Raw genomic sequence first — 18,317 nt, 5'->3', positions numbered from 1 at the left:
TATGAGGGTTGGAACACACCCATTCTTTTAACAGATTACCATGTCTCCCCATTTACAACCACCTGGTATCATGCGATGATGAAACTATCACCGTGGCAAGAGGTTTTTGTTACACAATATTTCCAAGGCCATGAATGAACATTTTTCCCACTCTAAAAGAGTAAATGACATAATAATCAACAGACTATGGAGTTTAGACCTTCAACTCGTTGTTGGTTATTAACTTATCGAAGGTCTCGTGGTCATTAATATAAAAAATAAAAAAATAAATCGTGGATTAAGATGAATAATCTTATTTTACTTCATAAACATTACAAGCCATCTTTTCTTGGAACTATCCTGCAGCCACCAATTATGTACCTAGAAGTCATATAGAGTCGATGTAACCGAGAGGAACAGCTAACGGAGCTCCTTCCTGTGATATCTTCTGTTTGTGTCTATAAAAATGTCCGTTTACAGAAGAACATCAGACGCAGTGTTTTCCCTAACGACAGCCAACAGTATGACCGTGGACGTTTATGAGGTTTTATTTTTGTTTTATGGTGCTATATGGTGATGTCAGATAAATAGATCCTGTTTGTGCCTGGTACTACCACTCTGATGGTATTATTTAGGCACACCCACACACACACATTCAGGTGATAAAGCATTGACGTCATAATTTGCATGTAAGGGGAAAAACAGAGGGGTGGGGGGGGCAGATAAGAGTACTGTAAATACAGAGTACAACAAAGGGACTGGAAAAGTCCATTGATTTATTATTACTGCCTTATAATAAGGCCACAGAAATAAGTCTTAAAAGTCTCTTTGAGGTGCCCTGGTGGCTCAGCTGGTTGAGCGTGCGCCCCATGTAGCAAGGCTCAGTCCTTACTGCAGTGGTCCAGGTTTGAGTCCGACCTGCGGCCCTTTCCTGCATGTCATCCCCCTCTCTCTTTTCCTGTTGTCAGCTCTCCTATCAAATAAAGGCTGAAAAAAACCCTAAAATGATCTAAAAGAAGATTAAAAAAAGTCTTTGTTTTTGAGGTGCTCTGGTCGCTCTCCTGGTTGAGCGAGTACCCCATGTACTAACGCAAATGTGTCAAACTCAAGGCCCGTGGGCCAAATCCGGCCCCTCGCAAATTATGATCCGGCCCGCACATCAATTTAGGTTCACAATACATTTTGGCCCGCCTAGTTTTTGCCACTTTTCTATGATGGCTGAGGAACTCTTTCCTGACTTCTTTAGGACTTAAACTGTCTGACACATAATACACATAATACAGTCAAATATATTTTACTTTTTCAATTAAATAAATGCCTGTCAATAAACTAAACATGTCTGGCCCTTGATGTGATTCTTATTTTCTTATTTTCCAGTGTGGCCCTTAGTGAATATGAGTTTGACACCCCTGTACTAAGGGCTCAGTCCTCACTGCTGTGTCCTGGGTTCGAGTCCGACCCGCAGCCCTTTGCTGCATGTTGTTCCCCCCCTCTCCCTCCTTTCCTGTCTTTAGCTGTCCTATCAAATAAAGGCCAAAAAAGGCCCAAAAATATCTTTCAATAAATTGTCCAAAAAGACTTTAACGGTGCTGATCACTGATTTTCAAATGTACAGTGTATGTGTGTGTGTGTGTGTGTGTCTAATGGAACATACTCATGGTTTTATCATTGAGTACAAATTGTCTTTACTTTGTGTAACTGCCGCAGAATTAGGGTTAGATTAGATTACACTAAACTTTATTGATTTATACGTAATATTTTATCATGGTGCGTGAAGATCGATGCTGTGTAGCCTACTGTCTACCTGTCTTATATAGAGAGCTTGTTAACTTTTTTATTTCATCTGTTGGTTTAACGGTTTGTCTATGAAGGACATGAACTGCCTTAACGATATCGTTAAAGTCTTAACGATATCGTTAAGACTTTAACGATATCCTAAGTCATCGGAGCCCAGCAGAGCGACTTAAACTCTCTCTGGGAGAAGCGGGTTCTCCAATTGAAATTCGCTATGAGCAATAGACTCAGCACTTTATTGGTTTCATTATTTGACCTTATATTTTTGTTGTATTATTTGAAATATTTTCCTTCTTGCATATTTATGGATCTCGCACTTTCCCATATTCCTGTTTATTGGGCTCCCTCTGTCATAGACATGCTCCAGTATGTCCAAAAGTCTGCCGCCAAGACCTGGCAGCACATCCCGCCAACCCTCATCCACCTTCACTGGCTCCCAATTAAGTCCCACATCACATATGAAATCCTCCTTCTCACCTACAAATCCCATCACGCCCTGGCCCCCCAGTACCTCTCCGACCTCCTCCATCTCTACGCCCCACCCTGAAACCTGCGGTCCTCAGACGCTGGCCTGCTCTCGGTTCCCCCACACCAGACTCTGTACCTTCAGAGACAGAGCCTTCAGTGTTGCAGCCCCCATCCCTCTGGAACACCCTCCCTGCAGATATCTGAAATGCTCCATCCCTGGACATATTTTGAAAAATTCCTGAAACACCACCCGTTCACCTAGGGCTGGGCAATATATATATATGTTATATCGATATCGTTGATATGAGACTAGATATCGTCTTAGATTTTGGATATCATAATATCATAATATGGTAAGTGTTGTCTTTTCCTGGTTTTACAGGCTGCATTACAGTAAAGTGATGTCATTTTCTGAACTTACAAGACTTAGACTTAGCTGTTCTGTTATTCACCTTTACCCACTAAGTCATTAAATCATTTCTAGTGATTATTTATCAAAAATCTCATTGTGTAAATAAAATTTAGTTAAAGCACCAATAGTCAACCATACAATATTGTTGCAATATCGACATCGAGGTATTTGCTCAAGAATATCGTGATATTTGATTTTCTCTATATTGCCCAGCCCTATGTTCACCACAGACTAGGCTACAACCTCCCTTAGCATAGCCACTGTCATTCTATAAAGTGTCCTTGGGTTTCATGAAAGGCACTATACAAATATATCTGTATCTGTATCAATACAGATACATACTGTATTAATTCATAATTTAATAATAAAAGGGGCATTTTTTGGGAAACAATTGACAATATTTTATACCTTTAGCAGGCATATTAAAACAGTAATAATAATGTAAGTTTTGGTGCTATTTCATTACAAATCCTCTTTAAAAATAAAAAAAGCAGAGGAACAAGAAGAATGGCGAGATTCTACAGCATGGAAAGTACATTTACACGCCCGACCAAACAGAGGTTATTATCAAAGCAAACCTGTACGCACTGAATGACTGTGATATGAATGATTTAAACTGTGAGTGAGTGAGTGAGTGATAGATTCCTGAAGTGGAGAGTGTTTTTATGATGTGAGTGAAGTAATGCTTTCATGTATTATTGTGTATATATTTTATGAACTTTTTGTAAGTATAACATCAACCTGTCCAGGGACTGCGGGTGGAAATTATTTTTGAAATTTTTTGCTAGAACCTGGCACATGACATCTCTTCTTTTTTAGACTAACCGTTGAAACGGACTAACTGTACTATATTTCTAGGTCAGTGCACTGTGCGGAGCACCATTTGCTTTTGAACTAGTCAAATAACCACGGCAAACTGTTCTTTCTGATGTTAATGATTACAGAGTTATCTGTTTAGTGTTATCTTGACTTGACACGACAGTCAGTTCTTTTAGCTATATTATATAGGCCTACTCACAGGCTGGACCTATCTAATCATGTTGGTTGCTGAGGTAACAAGCAGCAAAATGTCATTCCCAGGAATCATTTCAACTCTTAAGGCTCTCTCTCCCTTTTTTAGGCCAGCAAAATATTCCAATTGACTTTGCATGAAGTGAAAACACACAGTGAGAGGGTCAAAGTTTAAGATGGAACATGGAAAACACTGAGAAGTAGGGTCATTTTCTCATGGACTTCTATAGAAACAGACTTCTTTTTGCGGCTAGCATCTGTACAGTCAGCACATTACTATTCTGGGCGAATAAAGCTAGAACACACGTCCAATGAATAACGTGAAGCCTAAACGTGTCTGCATCTAATGCTGAGTCAACACTCTTTAGCAAATCAGGACAGGACGTTGTCTCCATACAAATATGTAGTTTTTTTTTTTTACTTGTTACTTGTTTTAATATGAATTCATGTTGACCACTATTCATTTTGAGATGCTAAATTATGAAATTCCTTCATGAAAAGAGTCTTTTGTGTTTTTGTGTGTGTGTGTGTGTTAAAGCTATAGTGCATAGTTTCTGTCGCCCCCCATGAGGCATTTTAATTTATGACCACAAAACTGTCTGTGTACCGTCCCCCCTCTCTCCTCCACACAGTTGCTAGTAGCCAAGGAGGACACGGAGGATTAAAAAAAAATACATGATGGACTCTTCAGAAGAGGTCATTATCTCCACTCGAAAGTTGTCGGACGACACCATTTTCTGAACATAGTCATACTGAGAAATCCAGAGAGAGTTGTGTGTAGCTGAAAGTCTTAATTAGCTTTGTAGCAACTCAAATGGCAATGGCTGGAATGTTACGGATGTTCATTAATATCAAAAAGTAACCATCAAAAACATCCTAAAATACAAGTCAAGTCAAGTCAAGTGGGTTTTATTGTCATTTCAAACATATAAACTGTATATAGTGAGATGAAACACTGTTTTACCATGGATCATGTGGTATTACACATTTAAAAATATATAAAAATGACATTTGAGACAGGCTACATGTAGGGCACACACATTATAGATATACATGAAGTGCAATAACTACTTAAAGTAGAGCATTCAAGACAGACAAGGGACAGGACAGACAGCAGTTGTTGTCTGCTGTCTGTCCTGTCCCTTGTCTGTCTTGAAGACAGGGCATGTAACAGAGCACTAATTGTTATAAGTTAGATTAACCGTGAGGTGGAGGTAGAATATATAGAATTTAGCAGCAGAGAAAAAGTGCAGGAGTGCATTTCAGTTCAGTGTGAAAAAATGTGCATTCATTCACCGGAAGACAGTTAATGTCTTCAGCTAATATTGGCCCATTCAGTGATGCTCTAACAGAAAGTATACACGGCACTGGGAAATTAACTGAAAGCAGGTTGTTTCAGTGCTTAATGCAAATTTAAACTCTGCATAGCCGATTGCACACACACACACACACACACACACACACACACACACACACACACACACACACACACACACACACACTTCAGTGACATTTAAGCACAATATGTAGGTTTTTATGTGGAAGGTATGCAGACAAGAGTAAAAAAAAACAACCTTAAGAACAGCTGAGAATGTATCACTTTTTGGACATAAAAAGTGAAGTCACTACTTTTCTAGAACAGTGGTTACCCAAACTTTTTCACTTCACTTAATTGACACAAATTAGACCACGGACCCATATCTGACGAGATTTTGTTTCTTTGGGGGTGCCCCATCTGATAGGATTTAAAAAATGTTATATTACAGAAAGTGTATGAAATCAATGACCAGAATAGTCATACACTTTGTCATTGTGATACTTATGGATGGAATTATAGGGGAAAAAAATTATTTCCATTTTAGCTGGGGACCCCTGGGACCCTCTAAGGGACCCCTGGAATCCTGGAACGCCACATTGGGAACCACTGTTCTAGAAAACTCCCTGATTTACCATTTCTTTTTTTATAACATCACCAAAATAAACTAAATTTGTATTTTACAGTAACTTGGATTAAATTAATGTCTATTATTAGTCCATAATTGACTATGCCTGTCCAATTCATTTGGGAATGAGAAACCGTCCATTCTTGTGAATGTTGGTGCTGAGGTGGGTCTTTTGTTTAACACAAACAACTTCACTTTATTTTTTATTTATATTTATCATTACTGTACACCTCCACAGTCAAACTTCACAAAGCTTACGTCACAACTTTTTTTTTATGTTGTTATCTCTGTCTGCTCTGTGCATGGATGCCAAATATAGCCTATTGCATGTCTGTCTGTCCAGGAAGAGAAACCCCTCCTCTGTTGCTCTTCTTGAGTCTTCTTCCTTTTTTAGTTCCCTATTTTAGTTAGTCGTTTTTTCCTGATCTAAATTGTGCCTGTACGGACAGAGAGTGTCCTATGCTGTACAGGCTGTAAAGCCCTTTTAGGCAAATTTGTGATTTTTGTATATATATAAATATAATGTATTTGACTTTGACATTAAAGGGTTGTTTTCTGCTGTTCAGTGTCAAAGAAGAAACATTAAATCTAAAGTTATCTTTTAAAAAAAAGAAGAAAGAAATGCACTAGTGATGTTATACAGACTCCGGTCCAGCAGGTGGCGATATTGCCCATGTTACGATGGTTTGCACTGAACAGTTGATGTGTGGCCCGCCCTACTCTGTCTCTGATTGGCTAGTACTTGTTGCCGTAAGCCAATCAGAGGGAGTAGGATGGGACATTTTCCGCGTGCTTTTCCATCCTAGGAAACGTAAATTCGGCTGTGTTATGGTCTATGGTTATGGTATGGTGGAAGTAGATGAAAGTTAATGGCCTGTCCATGCTAACATGATGGGGACCGACAGTAAAGTGGTCTCCGGTCAGTTTCAAACAGTCTCTCTGTCAGAGTCTCAGTTGGACTTCCCCGGGCAGCCGTACTCCGTGTCCGTCCTCAAAGCCGGGTACTGTCTCCCTCAGCCCGGCGGCACGTTCAGAGCGGACGGGACCATCACACTCATAACCGGACCCAGGACTATTCTGGTGGACACCGGGGGCCCGTGGGACCGGGACTTTCTCCTAGCGACGCTGAAAGAGAGGGGTCTGGACCCGGGGGACGTTAACGTGGTCGTGGGGACTCACGGACATTCAGACCACGTAGGAAACCTGAGTCTGTTCCCAGCAGCGATGATGATAGTCGGGTATGATATCAGCGAAGGGGACACATACCGGCCCAACAAGCTAGCAGAGGGACATGCCTACTGCGTTGACGAGCATGTGAGTATCACTGGGGATTTAAAGGGGAAGGGACTCCGTCTAAAGCATGGGCTCCGGTTAGCTAAACAGCAAATAGCTTCTTAAAACTCTTTCATTAATCAACACATTCACTTTCTCTTGTCTAAAAAGAACATTCTGTGACAAAGAAGTCGTCAGAACAGGAAAAAAGCTTCTAAAAATAAAAAAGGATGAAACTGCCTGAAACTTACACGGACTTCCGAGCTCAGGACTTAGACTGGGACTAAATCTAAAAAAGAGCTAACATAAATAACACTACATAGAGGAAAATCTGAATCAGATGTATTGACCAATTATGTCACACGTGTCAAACTCGAGGCCCGCGGGCCAAATCCGGCCACTCGCAGATTATGATCCGGCCGCATATCAATTTAGGTTCACAATACATTTTGGCCCACCTAGTTTTTGTCACTTTTTCTGACGTTTTTGTCAAGTTTAGCGAAATTTTGTAATTTATTCTGACGTTTTTGCCACTTTTTCCCACATTTTTGTCACTTTTTCTGAGGTTTATGGGCGCTTTTTTTCTATGATGGCTGAGGAAATTTTTCCTGACTTCTTTAGGACTTTATGTTGACCAAACTGCAAGTGAGAAGACTATATGACACATGCAATAATAGAGTCAAAGATATTTTACTTTTTTGATTAAATAAAAGCCTGTCAATAAACTAAACACGTCTGGCCCTTGATGTGATTCTTATTTTCCAGTGTGGCCCTTTAGTGAAGTTGAGTTTGACACCCCTGGATTATGTGAACATATACAAGGAATTTCTGACTCCAGTTTTTTATTGCTCTCAATGCACTGAAATAGACCTACAGCTAAAACTTGGAAAAATATATTTACACAAAACAACATGGCATTTGTAGACAGAAAGGCAATGGTGCAGAGGGCAAAAGGTGCTTGAATAAATATAAGATGTTTAATGCGACCGGGAAATTATGTTTGACAGTGAAAAGCGATTAAAACAAAGGAGTCCGACTGTGACGGAGCTCAGCAGCCTTGTGTGTTCTGCTGCTCTTCCCTCAGGCGTTGACGGCGTGGCGTCTCTCCCACAGGTGTCTGTAGTTCCCAGTCCCGGACACACGGGACAAGACGTCAGCGTCCGGGTGACGGGAACCTCGGCGGGCACGGTGCTCGTTGCTGGGGACTTATTTGAGTCCTGCGCAGACGAGGACAGCTGGCGGGACCTGAGTATGAACACTGCGACGCACGAGGTCAGTCGCCGGGAGGCGCTGCGCACCGCTGATGTCATCATACCGGGGCACGGACTCCCTTTCAGAGTCCTCAGGAACTGATGAACCAACACATCCATAGGGCCTGTTCTGACCCGGTATTACGATCTGATCCTGAGTGGACAGCTGTAGGTGTGTGTGTGTTTTCACCTGTCTGTAGAATGTGTCTCCATGTGCCTCCTTGGTGACCATTTCCGACTCATTTCCGTTAGCATATAGGCTGGTTGTGTGTTTTATAATGTCCGTTTCCCAGCCGCTTCGTTGACCAGGAGTTTCACCGCCGACTCCAGACAGCTGTGTAGCTCTGGTAATGCGAGACTAAAGAAATAACAAAAGGAGATGACACAAGAGCAGGGAGTTTTGGACAGCCGGGGGTTATAGGAGCAGACGGCACGCAGGAACAAGAACACAGACCCACTACTAACAGAATATGATAAAAAACCTTAAACGCACGATTCACTCTTAGGGCCCTATCTGGCACCCAGCGCGAAGCCCGACGCGAGTGTCTTTGCCAGTTTAAGACCGATGCAGTCGTCAATTTCCCATCCAGCGCCCACATTGTTTAAATGGCAAATGCATCTGCAATTATCTTTGCGCCCATGGGCGTGCTGCTCTTACAGGCAAGTGTGTTCAGGTGCATTCTGGGCGTATTGCTATCTTGAGGCAGCGGGAAGTGATGGCGCCATTGACCAACAAAAACCTGGTCTAAAGTCAATAACGCAGCATTTCATTTGCTGTTTTTCTAACGGCGCATTAGTAAAATGCGCCTAGGCTTGTGCACAGCGTGCACACACTATGCTTGTTGTTCACACAGCACACAGACATGCAGAAGATATTTCGGTGCAAATCTTCCATCATAATAGCAATGCGCCAAGGTCCAAACTTTTTTTTTAGATTCTTTTTGGGCATTTTCAGCCTTTATTTTGACAGGACAGCAGAAGACATGAAAGGGGAGAGAGAGGGGGGAATAACATGCTCGGAGTCCAACCCGGGCCTGTCGCGTCAAAGAGCAAGCCTCCACATATTGGCTCCCGCTCTACCAACTGAGCTATCAGGGTGCCCAGCTCCTGGCTTTTAAAGGGAATGGAAGATGACCCAATATTGAATATTGCATATTCCATGTTACGCCCAAAACACACCTATGAATTAATGAAGACACTAAGTACAACCCTTCTGAACCATGCGCCCGGGGCACAGACCCTTTTTTCCCCGCTGTCAAACTAGCAAAAGTGGATTTGTGTCCTGAGAGAGTCGTCACCTGTACGTAGAGCTGTCCACTTGTGATCTGGTCACTCGGGACGGATGTTAATGCCAGGTGAAAACGGGGTCATAGACTTTTTTCTCCCCACGGCAGACAGTTTGACCTGTCATAGCAGCAAAAACCCAGGTGGAAATGAAATGTGTTAACAATGGCTTAGTTCCAGGTTACCCAGTTAGCCATGACCGTGAGAAGAGCAGCTCTGCAGTTCCACTCCTGCTCATCTGGCTTTTTAGGCAAAAACAACTGTAAACTGTGAAAGCCATTTTATCAGATTAACAACAGACAATCTCTATTACAAAAAGGTTTGATTTCTACGTTGAATAAAATATATTTTGCAATGAATTGAACTACTGTGGTTTACTGTAGTTCCACAGCATCAGACAACACTGCAGACACAATCGGTGATCCAAATTTGAAACAAAAGCATCACCTCATCACCAATAATCATGGTTTCTCATTTCCAAATGAATTGAAAGGCCTTTTGGTTTATGGACTACAACTTATGGGCTGCAACTAACGTTTATTTTCATTGTCGATTTATTTTCTTTGATTAGTTGTTTGGTCTCTAAAATGTCAAATGGTGAAAAATGTGGATCAGTGTTTCCCAAAAGCCCAAGATGACGTCCTCAAATGTCTTGTTTTGTCCACAACTCAAATATATTCAGTTTACTGTCCCAGAGGAGAGAAGAAACTAGAACATTATTCACATTTAACAAGCTGAAATCTGAGAGTTTTTTTTAGATTATTTTTCATAAAAAATCTCAAGATCTCCAATTATCTAGGACACGTATTGAAAAAAAAAATTTTGATTAAAGATGGCAAAGACTCAAAAAAAGCCACAATACTGTTTTTTTTTTTTTTTTTTTTTTTTTAAAAGCAGCAAAAAGCAACAGAAACGTTTGACGAAAATGTCCAAAAAAAAAAGCAAGTCCATGCATCTCTACCTCCTAGTGCTCTTTTTAAAAAGTGGTGTTGTAGTTCTTTCTTTCGCTAGTCCAAAATATAATTTCGCTGTATTACGACTACAAATGAGACCAACATGTGACTTACATATCAGCCAATCAGCTTTCATGTTCTTAGCGCGAGTCTCTCTCTGACTGTACCACAGATATAAACAGATTTTATTCTTTAGGTCCGTGGAAGCTTAGCAATACGTGGCTTGATTTAAAACGGAATTTAGGGCTCAGTTGATGTTGTGATAAAGGTCTTAAATTTCGTTCATAAAGGTCTTAAAAAGTCTTAAATTTGACTCTGGGAAACCTGCAGAAACTCTGTCTAAACTCCGGTTGATTTATGAGTGAATATTACACAGTGAATATGAATATTGCCCTGTATATTACTGTTTACAATCCTCAAATGTGTATGCAGATGTATGTGTATTATGGGTGTGGGGGGGGGTAGTAATCTATGCACCTTTTTAATATCGTGACATTTTCAGTGTTAACACTGTATCTTTACATGGATGCAGGGTAATTATCCTTTATTATATAATTTGCACATGAGAAATTAATAACACCAATTTTCAGTCCACTAGATGGTGCCGTTGAGGTTGTTTTCTCCGTCTGAGTGCAGGAGGAAGTTAGTCAAATAAAGATGGCGAGGTCAGGGGGAAGGAAAGAAGTGTTTAAATCAAAAAAGGTAATACAATGCAAATAAATTGCAGAATATTGCAATATGTTTAGAATATCTCCATAATATTGTATCATGTGGCCTCCGCTGGTTCCCACCACCCCTGATCTGTACATGTTTATATTCACTTCTTCATGTACACACACTTCTATTAGTACATACGGTAGTAGTCACATGCGTATGTTCACCTTGTTCATAAAAAGCCAGAGTCCAATAAGATACATGTGTTTACTCTGACTCCACCATTAAAACTGATTCTGATTCATCTAATATCTAATTGGTCAGGCCAGTGGTTGGGGGGTGGGGGGGTCAAGTGCTGTACTTAAGTACAAATGTTGAGGTACTTGTGTCTTTTCTTTTCATGCCACTTTCTACTTCTACTCCGCTACATTCCAGAGAGAAATATTGTACTTTTTACTCCACTAAATTCATCTGTTACAGCTTTAGTTACTAGTTACTTTACACATGAATATTTTTTTCACAGAAAACACACGTCGATTATAAAATCTGATGTTTTATTCTAAACTAAACTAGCCAACAATATAATGTCCTACAAGTCCAGCTGAGATGATTAGACCATTAAACACACAACTGGTTGGATCCTTTACACACACTACAGTGGGAGGAGAGTTCTGCATTTTTACTTTTTAGGCCTCCTGCACACCGGCTGTGTGGCGTGAGCGTGTCAGCTGCGCGGCTCCCACGTTAACAGGTTAGAGCTTCCACACGCACGTCTCAGAAAACACGTGCATGCTAGAAATAGGAGAGATGCCTATTTTTCACACGACACACAAGTGTGTTTGAAGCGTTTTCCAGGCAAAATAGAATAGGAAAAGCTGTTTATTTAGTTTATTTAGATGTTTATGTTCATTTAGATACAAATACATTTAATAAATGACCTTTTCGGTTTTGACATAAATGCAGATATAAATAAAAAAATAATTATCGATTTTCAAACATTGCACCTGTCAATATAGAACGAAATATTCTGGAGCCTGTTTTGCCGTCAATACTGCCGACGTTGTCTTTGCTGTAAGCTGATCAGTATATATTTATGTTTAACATGGTATTTCATTTTATCAATGGGAAACACACGTGTACAGACAAGGCTAGCAGCGGCGCCGCGTCCGACACTTTCTGGTGTGTAAGAGGTACTAGCTTCCTTCTTCCTTCCCAGAACTCCTGTAAAAACAGTGTTGTTCTGTGTGTCTCTGGGTGTTGGCCCCGATGAATCATTAACTGCTTTCTGCGGACTTCTCTGGAATTTTTATGACAACAGACATCACCATCATGTAAAAAAAAAAAAAAACATTTGTGTGATTGTAGATTGTAAATGACTTCTCAGGGTTGTTGAACCTCCACATTCCCAGAAACAACACAAGGAAAGACCTGCGTATCTGCAGAACTGTCTGTATGAAGAGAAATAACTGCGTTTATAGTTCTCTCTGTCTTGACACATTTATGTTGTGGGAGGCAGTAAACCCAACTTACCGTATGACATAGTTGTTAAAATGGGTTGTGGCAGTGATTTAGGTAATAAAACCTAATTTGTTTTTGTTGCCAAAGTCTGAAGTTCAGACAGGAGTGAAGTGAACATGTTTGCTACCGCTTCACAGTAAACAAGGGACACATCTCCGGCAGAGAGTAAGTCATTTTGATCCTCCGATCACATTTCACTGTGTTTATGTTTTACAGACAACTCTTGATCCATAAATTAGGAATAACTGATTACATTTTGTTCATTTTTGTGTTGTCAAGTACACAGCATTTCCATCTAATATACGCCTTTGGTAATGGGTCACATTGATCATAACTGCTTAATCCAGAATCCCTTTTTGTAAAAGGTGTTTGTATTTCAACATGAATATGTTAGTTTGAGGATGAAAGTGTGATTTTAAAAAGGAGTCTGATTGGTTTGATGATATTCTCCATCTAAAACTCCACACCAGTTGGCAAAGAGCTTCCTAATATCTCTTCCTAATCTCCAGAGCTTTGTACAAGCATATTATTCCGATATCTTTTAAATGCATGTAAAACTGCGTTGTGTTTAAGACATTTTTGGTTCCAAAATTCCTGCTGACGTTGCTGATCCCCCCCCCTGACTCCTATTTCACCTGCAGTAGCTCCACCAGAAAGTCTGAATTTGCACCCATTTTGGTACAGACGTGCATGTCCCCCCTTTAGTGCCATTATCAGGTCAACATTTGACTGATGCTGCTGTTAACATCTTTACCTACTGTGTACCTGGCAGCGGACTCTGGACTGAGGATGGAAATGAATACACCAACTCTGCAGAGACCCGGGCCGAGCCCGCTCTCACCAGGAAGCAGGTACTCTTGTTGTGTGATGCTCTTACTACGTGGTCCCATAAACGATGCAAGTAGAACATGGTAATGGCAAGAATGACCATAGAGTAGACTCAACACCTCTGGCAAGAAAAATTTGCACTTTTTTCATTACCTGCGTGGTGGCGTAGGGGACCAAATTAGGTATGTCCAAAAAGCAGTGGTGGAATGTAACTGTCATTTTACTTGAGTACTGTACTTAAGTACAAATGTTGAGGTACTTGTACTTTACTTGAGTCTTTTCTTTTCATGCCCATTTCTACTTCTACTCCGCTACATTCCAGAGAGAAATATTGGACTTTTCACTCCACTACATTAATTTGACAGCTTACTACTTTACACATATTTTTGCACAGAAAACACATGTCGATTATAAAATCTGATGTTTTATTCTAAAGTAAACTAGCCAACAATATAACAGCCTACAAGTCCAGCTGGAATTATTAGACCATTAAACACACAACTGTTTGGATCCTTTACACTTTCTACAATATGAGGATTTTCACTTTTAATACTTTAAGTACATTTTCCTGATGATACTTACTAGTAACTTTTCCAATGCAGGACTTTTAGTTGCAACACAGTATTTTTACAGTTTGGTATTAGTACTTTAACTTAAGCACAGCATCTGAATACTTCTTCCACCACTGCAAAAAAGGAGTCCAACTGTTTGTGGCACGTTCTGTTAGTAGGGAACAAAGTTCTGAACTAAATAAACAATATGACATATTTATTCTCATTGTGCACACACTTGGTATTGTCCCTCAATGATAATATGCCACCCATAATAACCATTTTTGATATATACGTTGGAGCCGCTCAAATGACATTTTCCTCATGTTTGAACTCTCATGAAAACTCTTTTATTAAGATGTTTGCTGACATATTCAATGGACTCATGTTCAGAATGACCATGTCAAGTTTGATGGGATTTTATTGTAAAGTGTAATTATTTTATAGCTGCAATAGAGGTTCACTGCCTCCAGACTAGCCTCTGTTTCTCAGCAACAGATTTTATGTTTTGATTTAAAGGACCCATATTGAAAAAGTGAGATTTTCAAGTTTTTTTTTTTATTATTAGAAAGGCAGAGGTGCCATATAAGCGCTCAAGAAACTGTGCCCTTAAACGAGCCGTCAGGCCTTCCATACAGTTGTGATTTCAAATCTATACTATATATATGTAGAAAGTGGCGCTACAGTGCTGTTACTGTCATTCCCTGGCTGCAATGACGGCGCAGAGACTCAGAGAACACAGATGCAGAAGACCCAGAAATGCTGCTGGGCTTTTTCAGGAGGGGGGCTTAAAGAGACAGTCGCTAAAACTGAGCGTTTTAGACAGAGGGAGAATACAGGTATATTCAGACAGACAGTATGCGAAAAATAATGTGTTTTTTGAACATTTAAGCATGTAAACATCTTCTAGTAGAAACCCAAAATACAAGTGTGAACCTGAAAATGAGCATGATATGGGACCTTTAATTGTATTTCACTTTTGATTTGATGCTTTTATGGTGTCCTTTATCTGTAGATTGGTTTGTATTAATCAAATGTTTTCTTTTCTACATACATAGTGTAAAGCCTTAGAGAAAAGCTGTGCTTCCAGCTCGGCACCATGGAATAAACCCTCCCTCTGTGAAAACCAGGTAAACTAACATCATTTAATATGAGAATTGATGAAAACTCAAATGCATTCCAGTTGTCACTAAAAATGTGTCTTGTTGATTCTGCTCCAAGGATTTTGAAGAGTCGTGGTACAGCTGTCCGCTTTGGAAAGCTCTCCCTGCAACAAAGGTAAAAGAAGTGGTTATAATGTGCGAACGCATGGAAAAAGCAACCCAGTTGACACAGACGTACTGTAGGTCACATTTTGAAAGCATTTGGGTGCAGGGGCCTGAAATGAACACTTGACCATGCGCCAAATGCGGGTGAATTTTTGCCCCTGGCGGCCTACCTGCCACATTGGCACGTAGCCAATGAGAATTGAGTGATTCATCAGTTGTTATTTTGCCACTGTTGTATTTTCACGTTTCCACCAAGTCTGCCATCTCCTTGGATTTGAGCTATGTGGTGGCACATTACTGGGGTGAAGAGGCCGGCCAAAACGAGCAACCAACATTATAAGATGAGGATGAATTAAAGAAAAGTAAAAGAAGACGACTTTTAATGCCAAGTGGACAGTTAGCGACAACGGCAAGCAGCACTTAAATGTGTATTCTTAACCAGTTCAAAAACGATGCTTGTGCGTTTCCTGTATTTCACCCTTATGAGGCAAATTAGAAATTGCCTTAAAAAGCCATTGTGGCAGGTGGATTTTTTAAATCCACCTTGGTGGCCAAATAAGTAAACTTCAGGCCCTGCTTAGGTGGTTGAAGTTTAGGAAGAGTCTAGCAGATTGAGTTGTGCATTGTACATAAGATTGTGCAGATCAGACAGTTACACATAACTACGGAGCCCCTAAGGGGGACATGACATGACTTCTTTTTTTTTTTCATGTGCGTATGAGAAACTTTCTGGTGAGCATGCAAAAGTTATTCATTCTAGCATCTTTTTCGGCCCTTTTCACATGATGGCCATGGGTACTCAGTCCCCTTCCCACCCCCAGTCCGACACCCCTGCTGCCAACGTAATGTGGCTAAAGTTTACATTTCACATTCACAGCATGAAATCAGTTAACAGTTGCCTTATCATCTTTAAGTTAGTTAATGACACTATCAGGTACATTTTGTTGCATTTTCAGAAGGACGAATACCTCCTTTGGCAGCCCTTCTGAATCCTACTCAGACAGAAAGTATCTTGTGCACACCGGAAAGAAGAAAAAATTCCCACGTCCCTTTAGGGGCTCCGTACATAACAAAGCATTTCGCAAAAGAGCAACACATTTGTTTGTCATGAATAATTAAAGCTAGCTCCACCTCTACTGGCAGGAGAATCTTTTTTTACCATCCCTCCAATTCATGGTGCATGTGCTAACTGCACCATTTATAAACAGGCTTCAGATTTCGTCATCTCCCCACAGGGGGCGATTCTAGGATCAGAGCTTTAGGGGTGCCTGGCAACCTTTTAACGTATTATTTTTTTAAACGTTATTCTACTGGGCATTTTAACATCATTTGGGACCATCATGGAAACACTGAATTATGTAACTAGAAAGACACCAACAATTCTGAGAAAACTACAGTAACTTTAATGCTTAGCCACAGGGCCATCACTACAAAAGGTGAGGTGGTATTACAAATAAAATCTGATATTTATCTATGGAAAAACTAGACATTTCCAAAATGCAGTACCAATAACTTTTGAAAATTAGAGTGAATTTGACTAATGGCTGACAAGCCACACTATTTTCTGAATGATCCAGGCATCTAGATTTTGGGATTATTTTCACGATGCTGGGATATGAGCAGGACACCTAAACTCACAATAGATTAACACAGACACAGCAATTATTTTTTAGGGGTGCCAGGATCAAGTTTAGGGGTGCTTCAGCACACTTTTACCTGTTTCAGTTTGAGAGCCTTGGGTGGTTGAAAGTTCAGGAAAAAGTATGCCAGATCATTTTGTTCATGGTACAACATATTGTACATGGAGCTGTTACCTCAATACCTAAAAAATGTTTTCCTACAGGTGAGAGATATTCACAGTCATTCCACTGACTGTGTTCCTCCCAGGTTTAGGAATAACCTAAGGGAAGGAAACTTTCTACATGGCAGTAAATCTGTGGAATAGATTGCCAGGAATTCACAGTATGGGATATTATGTTGGAAGATGTTTTATTCATTGAGAATACCGGTGATGATGGAATGGCATTGTATTGTATTATTGTCTTTGATTTATTTGTTTATGGTGTTGTATTAGCCACGTTAGATTTGCCGCCTAACCTACTCCTGTACACTCAACATCACCTGGAACCACAATGGAAATAAGTTATATCATAATTTATACATTTTTGTGTTATCCTGATTTTTCCTTTTATGTAAGCAGTCCCTGCCATGGCTGAGCAGGTGTTTTTTTTTTTTTTTTATGAATGAAATTGTCTAATAAAAATCTATCAATTATTCACTACTTTATATTGATGAATAGTTTAAATATAATGGATTTAAATTCTGAGTATTTACTTGAATTACTTTGTTATGTTTTGTTATCTTTTTTCATAACTGCACTTGTGAATGTCTGCACTTTGTTACATTAAATAAAAATGATATCAAAAACTTTTTCCATCTTGTTGTTCAGAAACACACAGTTCCACACATTCTCAATGACAAAAATGTGCATTGTTATTTATTCTAATAGCCTAAATATACTTATTCCATAACCTAACATCATAACATCACAGGTATCTTGGGTCATGGGGGGCTGGATATATAGCCTGAGGGGCGTGGTACACACCGGACAGGTTACCAGTCTATCACACACATAGGCATCATTTACAGGGGATGTGGCCGGGTTACAACCCACCCAATAATCCATTAGGGGCTTTTGTTTCATTTTTTTTTACATTTTTGCCGCTTTTTTCAATGTTTTCGTCGTTTTTTTTCTGAGGATTTTGTTGCTTCTTTCAAGGTTTTTTTGGGACCATTTCTTTCGACATTTTTGTTGCGTTTCTGGATTTCTTTTTCAAAGTTTTTGTTGCTTCATTTTGAGTAATTTTATTTTTTTTAAAGTTCTTGGTGCTTTATCCAAAGTTTTTAGCGTCTTTTCGAACATTTTTTTGTGTCTTTTTTCGAGGTTTTTTCCTAAGGTTTTTTTTTTGTATAATTTTTTGGATGTTTTTGTCGCATACATGTCCATGGGCCTCATGTTGAACCCACAGTCACGCCCTTGATCACACACAATGTCCAAGTTTTGCTACTGTTTCATCATTTCTTTGTGTGAATTTCAATTTCGTAATAACAATAATCACATCTTTCAACTAG

The 18,317-nt window shown here is 39.8% G+C and overlaps 1 protein-coding gene across 1 annotated transcript; it reads left to right on the top strand.

Annotated features, from left to right (window-relative positions):
* The first annotated feature begins 6,388 nt into the window (after positions 1 to 6,388).
* Positions 6,389 to 8,833, top strand: mblac1 (metallo-beta-lactamase domain containing 1). Its single transcript, XM_028564422.1, has 2 exons — positions 6,389 to 6,921; positions 7,993 to 8,833. The coding sequence occupies exons 1-2, from the start codon at positions 6,496 to 6,498 to the stop codon at positions 8,230 to 8,232; spliced, it is 666 nt and encodes a 221-aa protein (XP_028420223.1). The 5' UTR covers positions 6,389 to 6,495; the 3' UTR covers positions 8,233 to 8,833.
* Positions 8,834 to 18,317: the final 9,484 nt, after the last annotated feature.

Source organism: Perca flavescens, chromosome 19 (genome assembly GCF_004354835.1).
Source record: "Perca flavescens isolate YP-PL-M2 chromosome 19, PFLA_1.0, whole genome shotgun sequence".
Classification (NCBI taxonomy): Eukaryota; Metazoa; Chordata; class Actinopteri; order Perciformes; family Percidae; genus Perca; species Perca flavescens.
This window is presented reverse-complemented; position numbering and strand designations above follow the sequence as displayed.

Bases quoted from the DNA above. Each gene is read 5' to 3' on its own strand.
- mblac1 (XM_028564422.1), top strand. From the start codon at position 6,496: ATGATGGGGACCGACAGTAAAGTGGTCTCCGGTCAGTTTCAAACAGTC. The intron at 6,922-7,992 runs GTGAGTATCACT...TCTCTCCCACAG, and splicing joins CCTACTGCGTTGACGAGCAT to GTGTCTGTAGTTCCCAGTCC.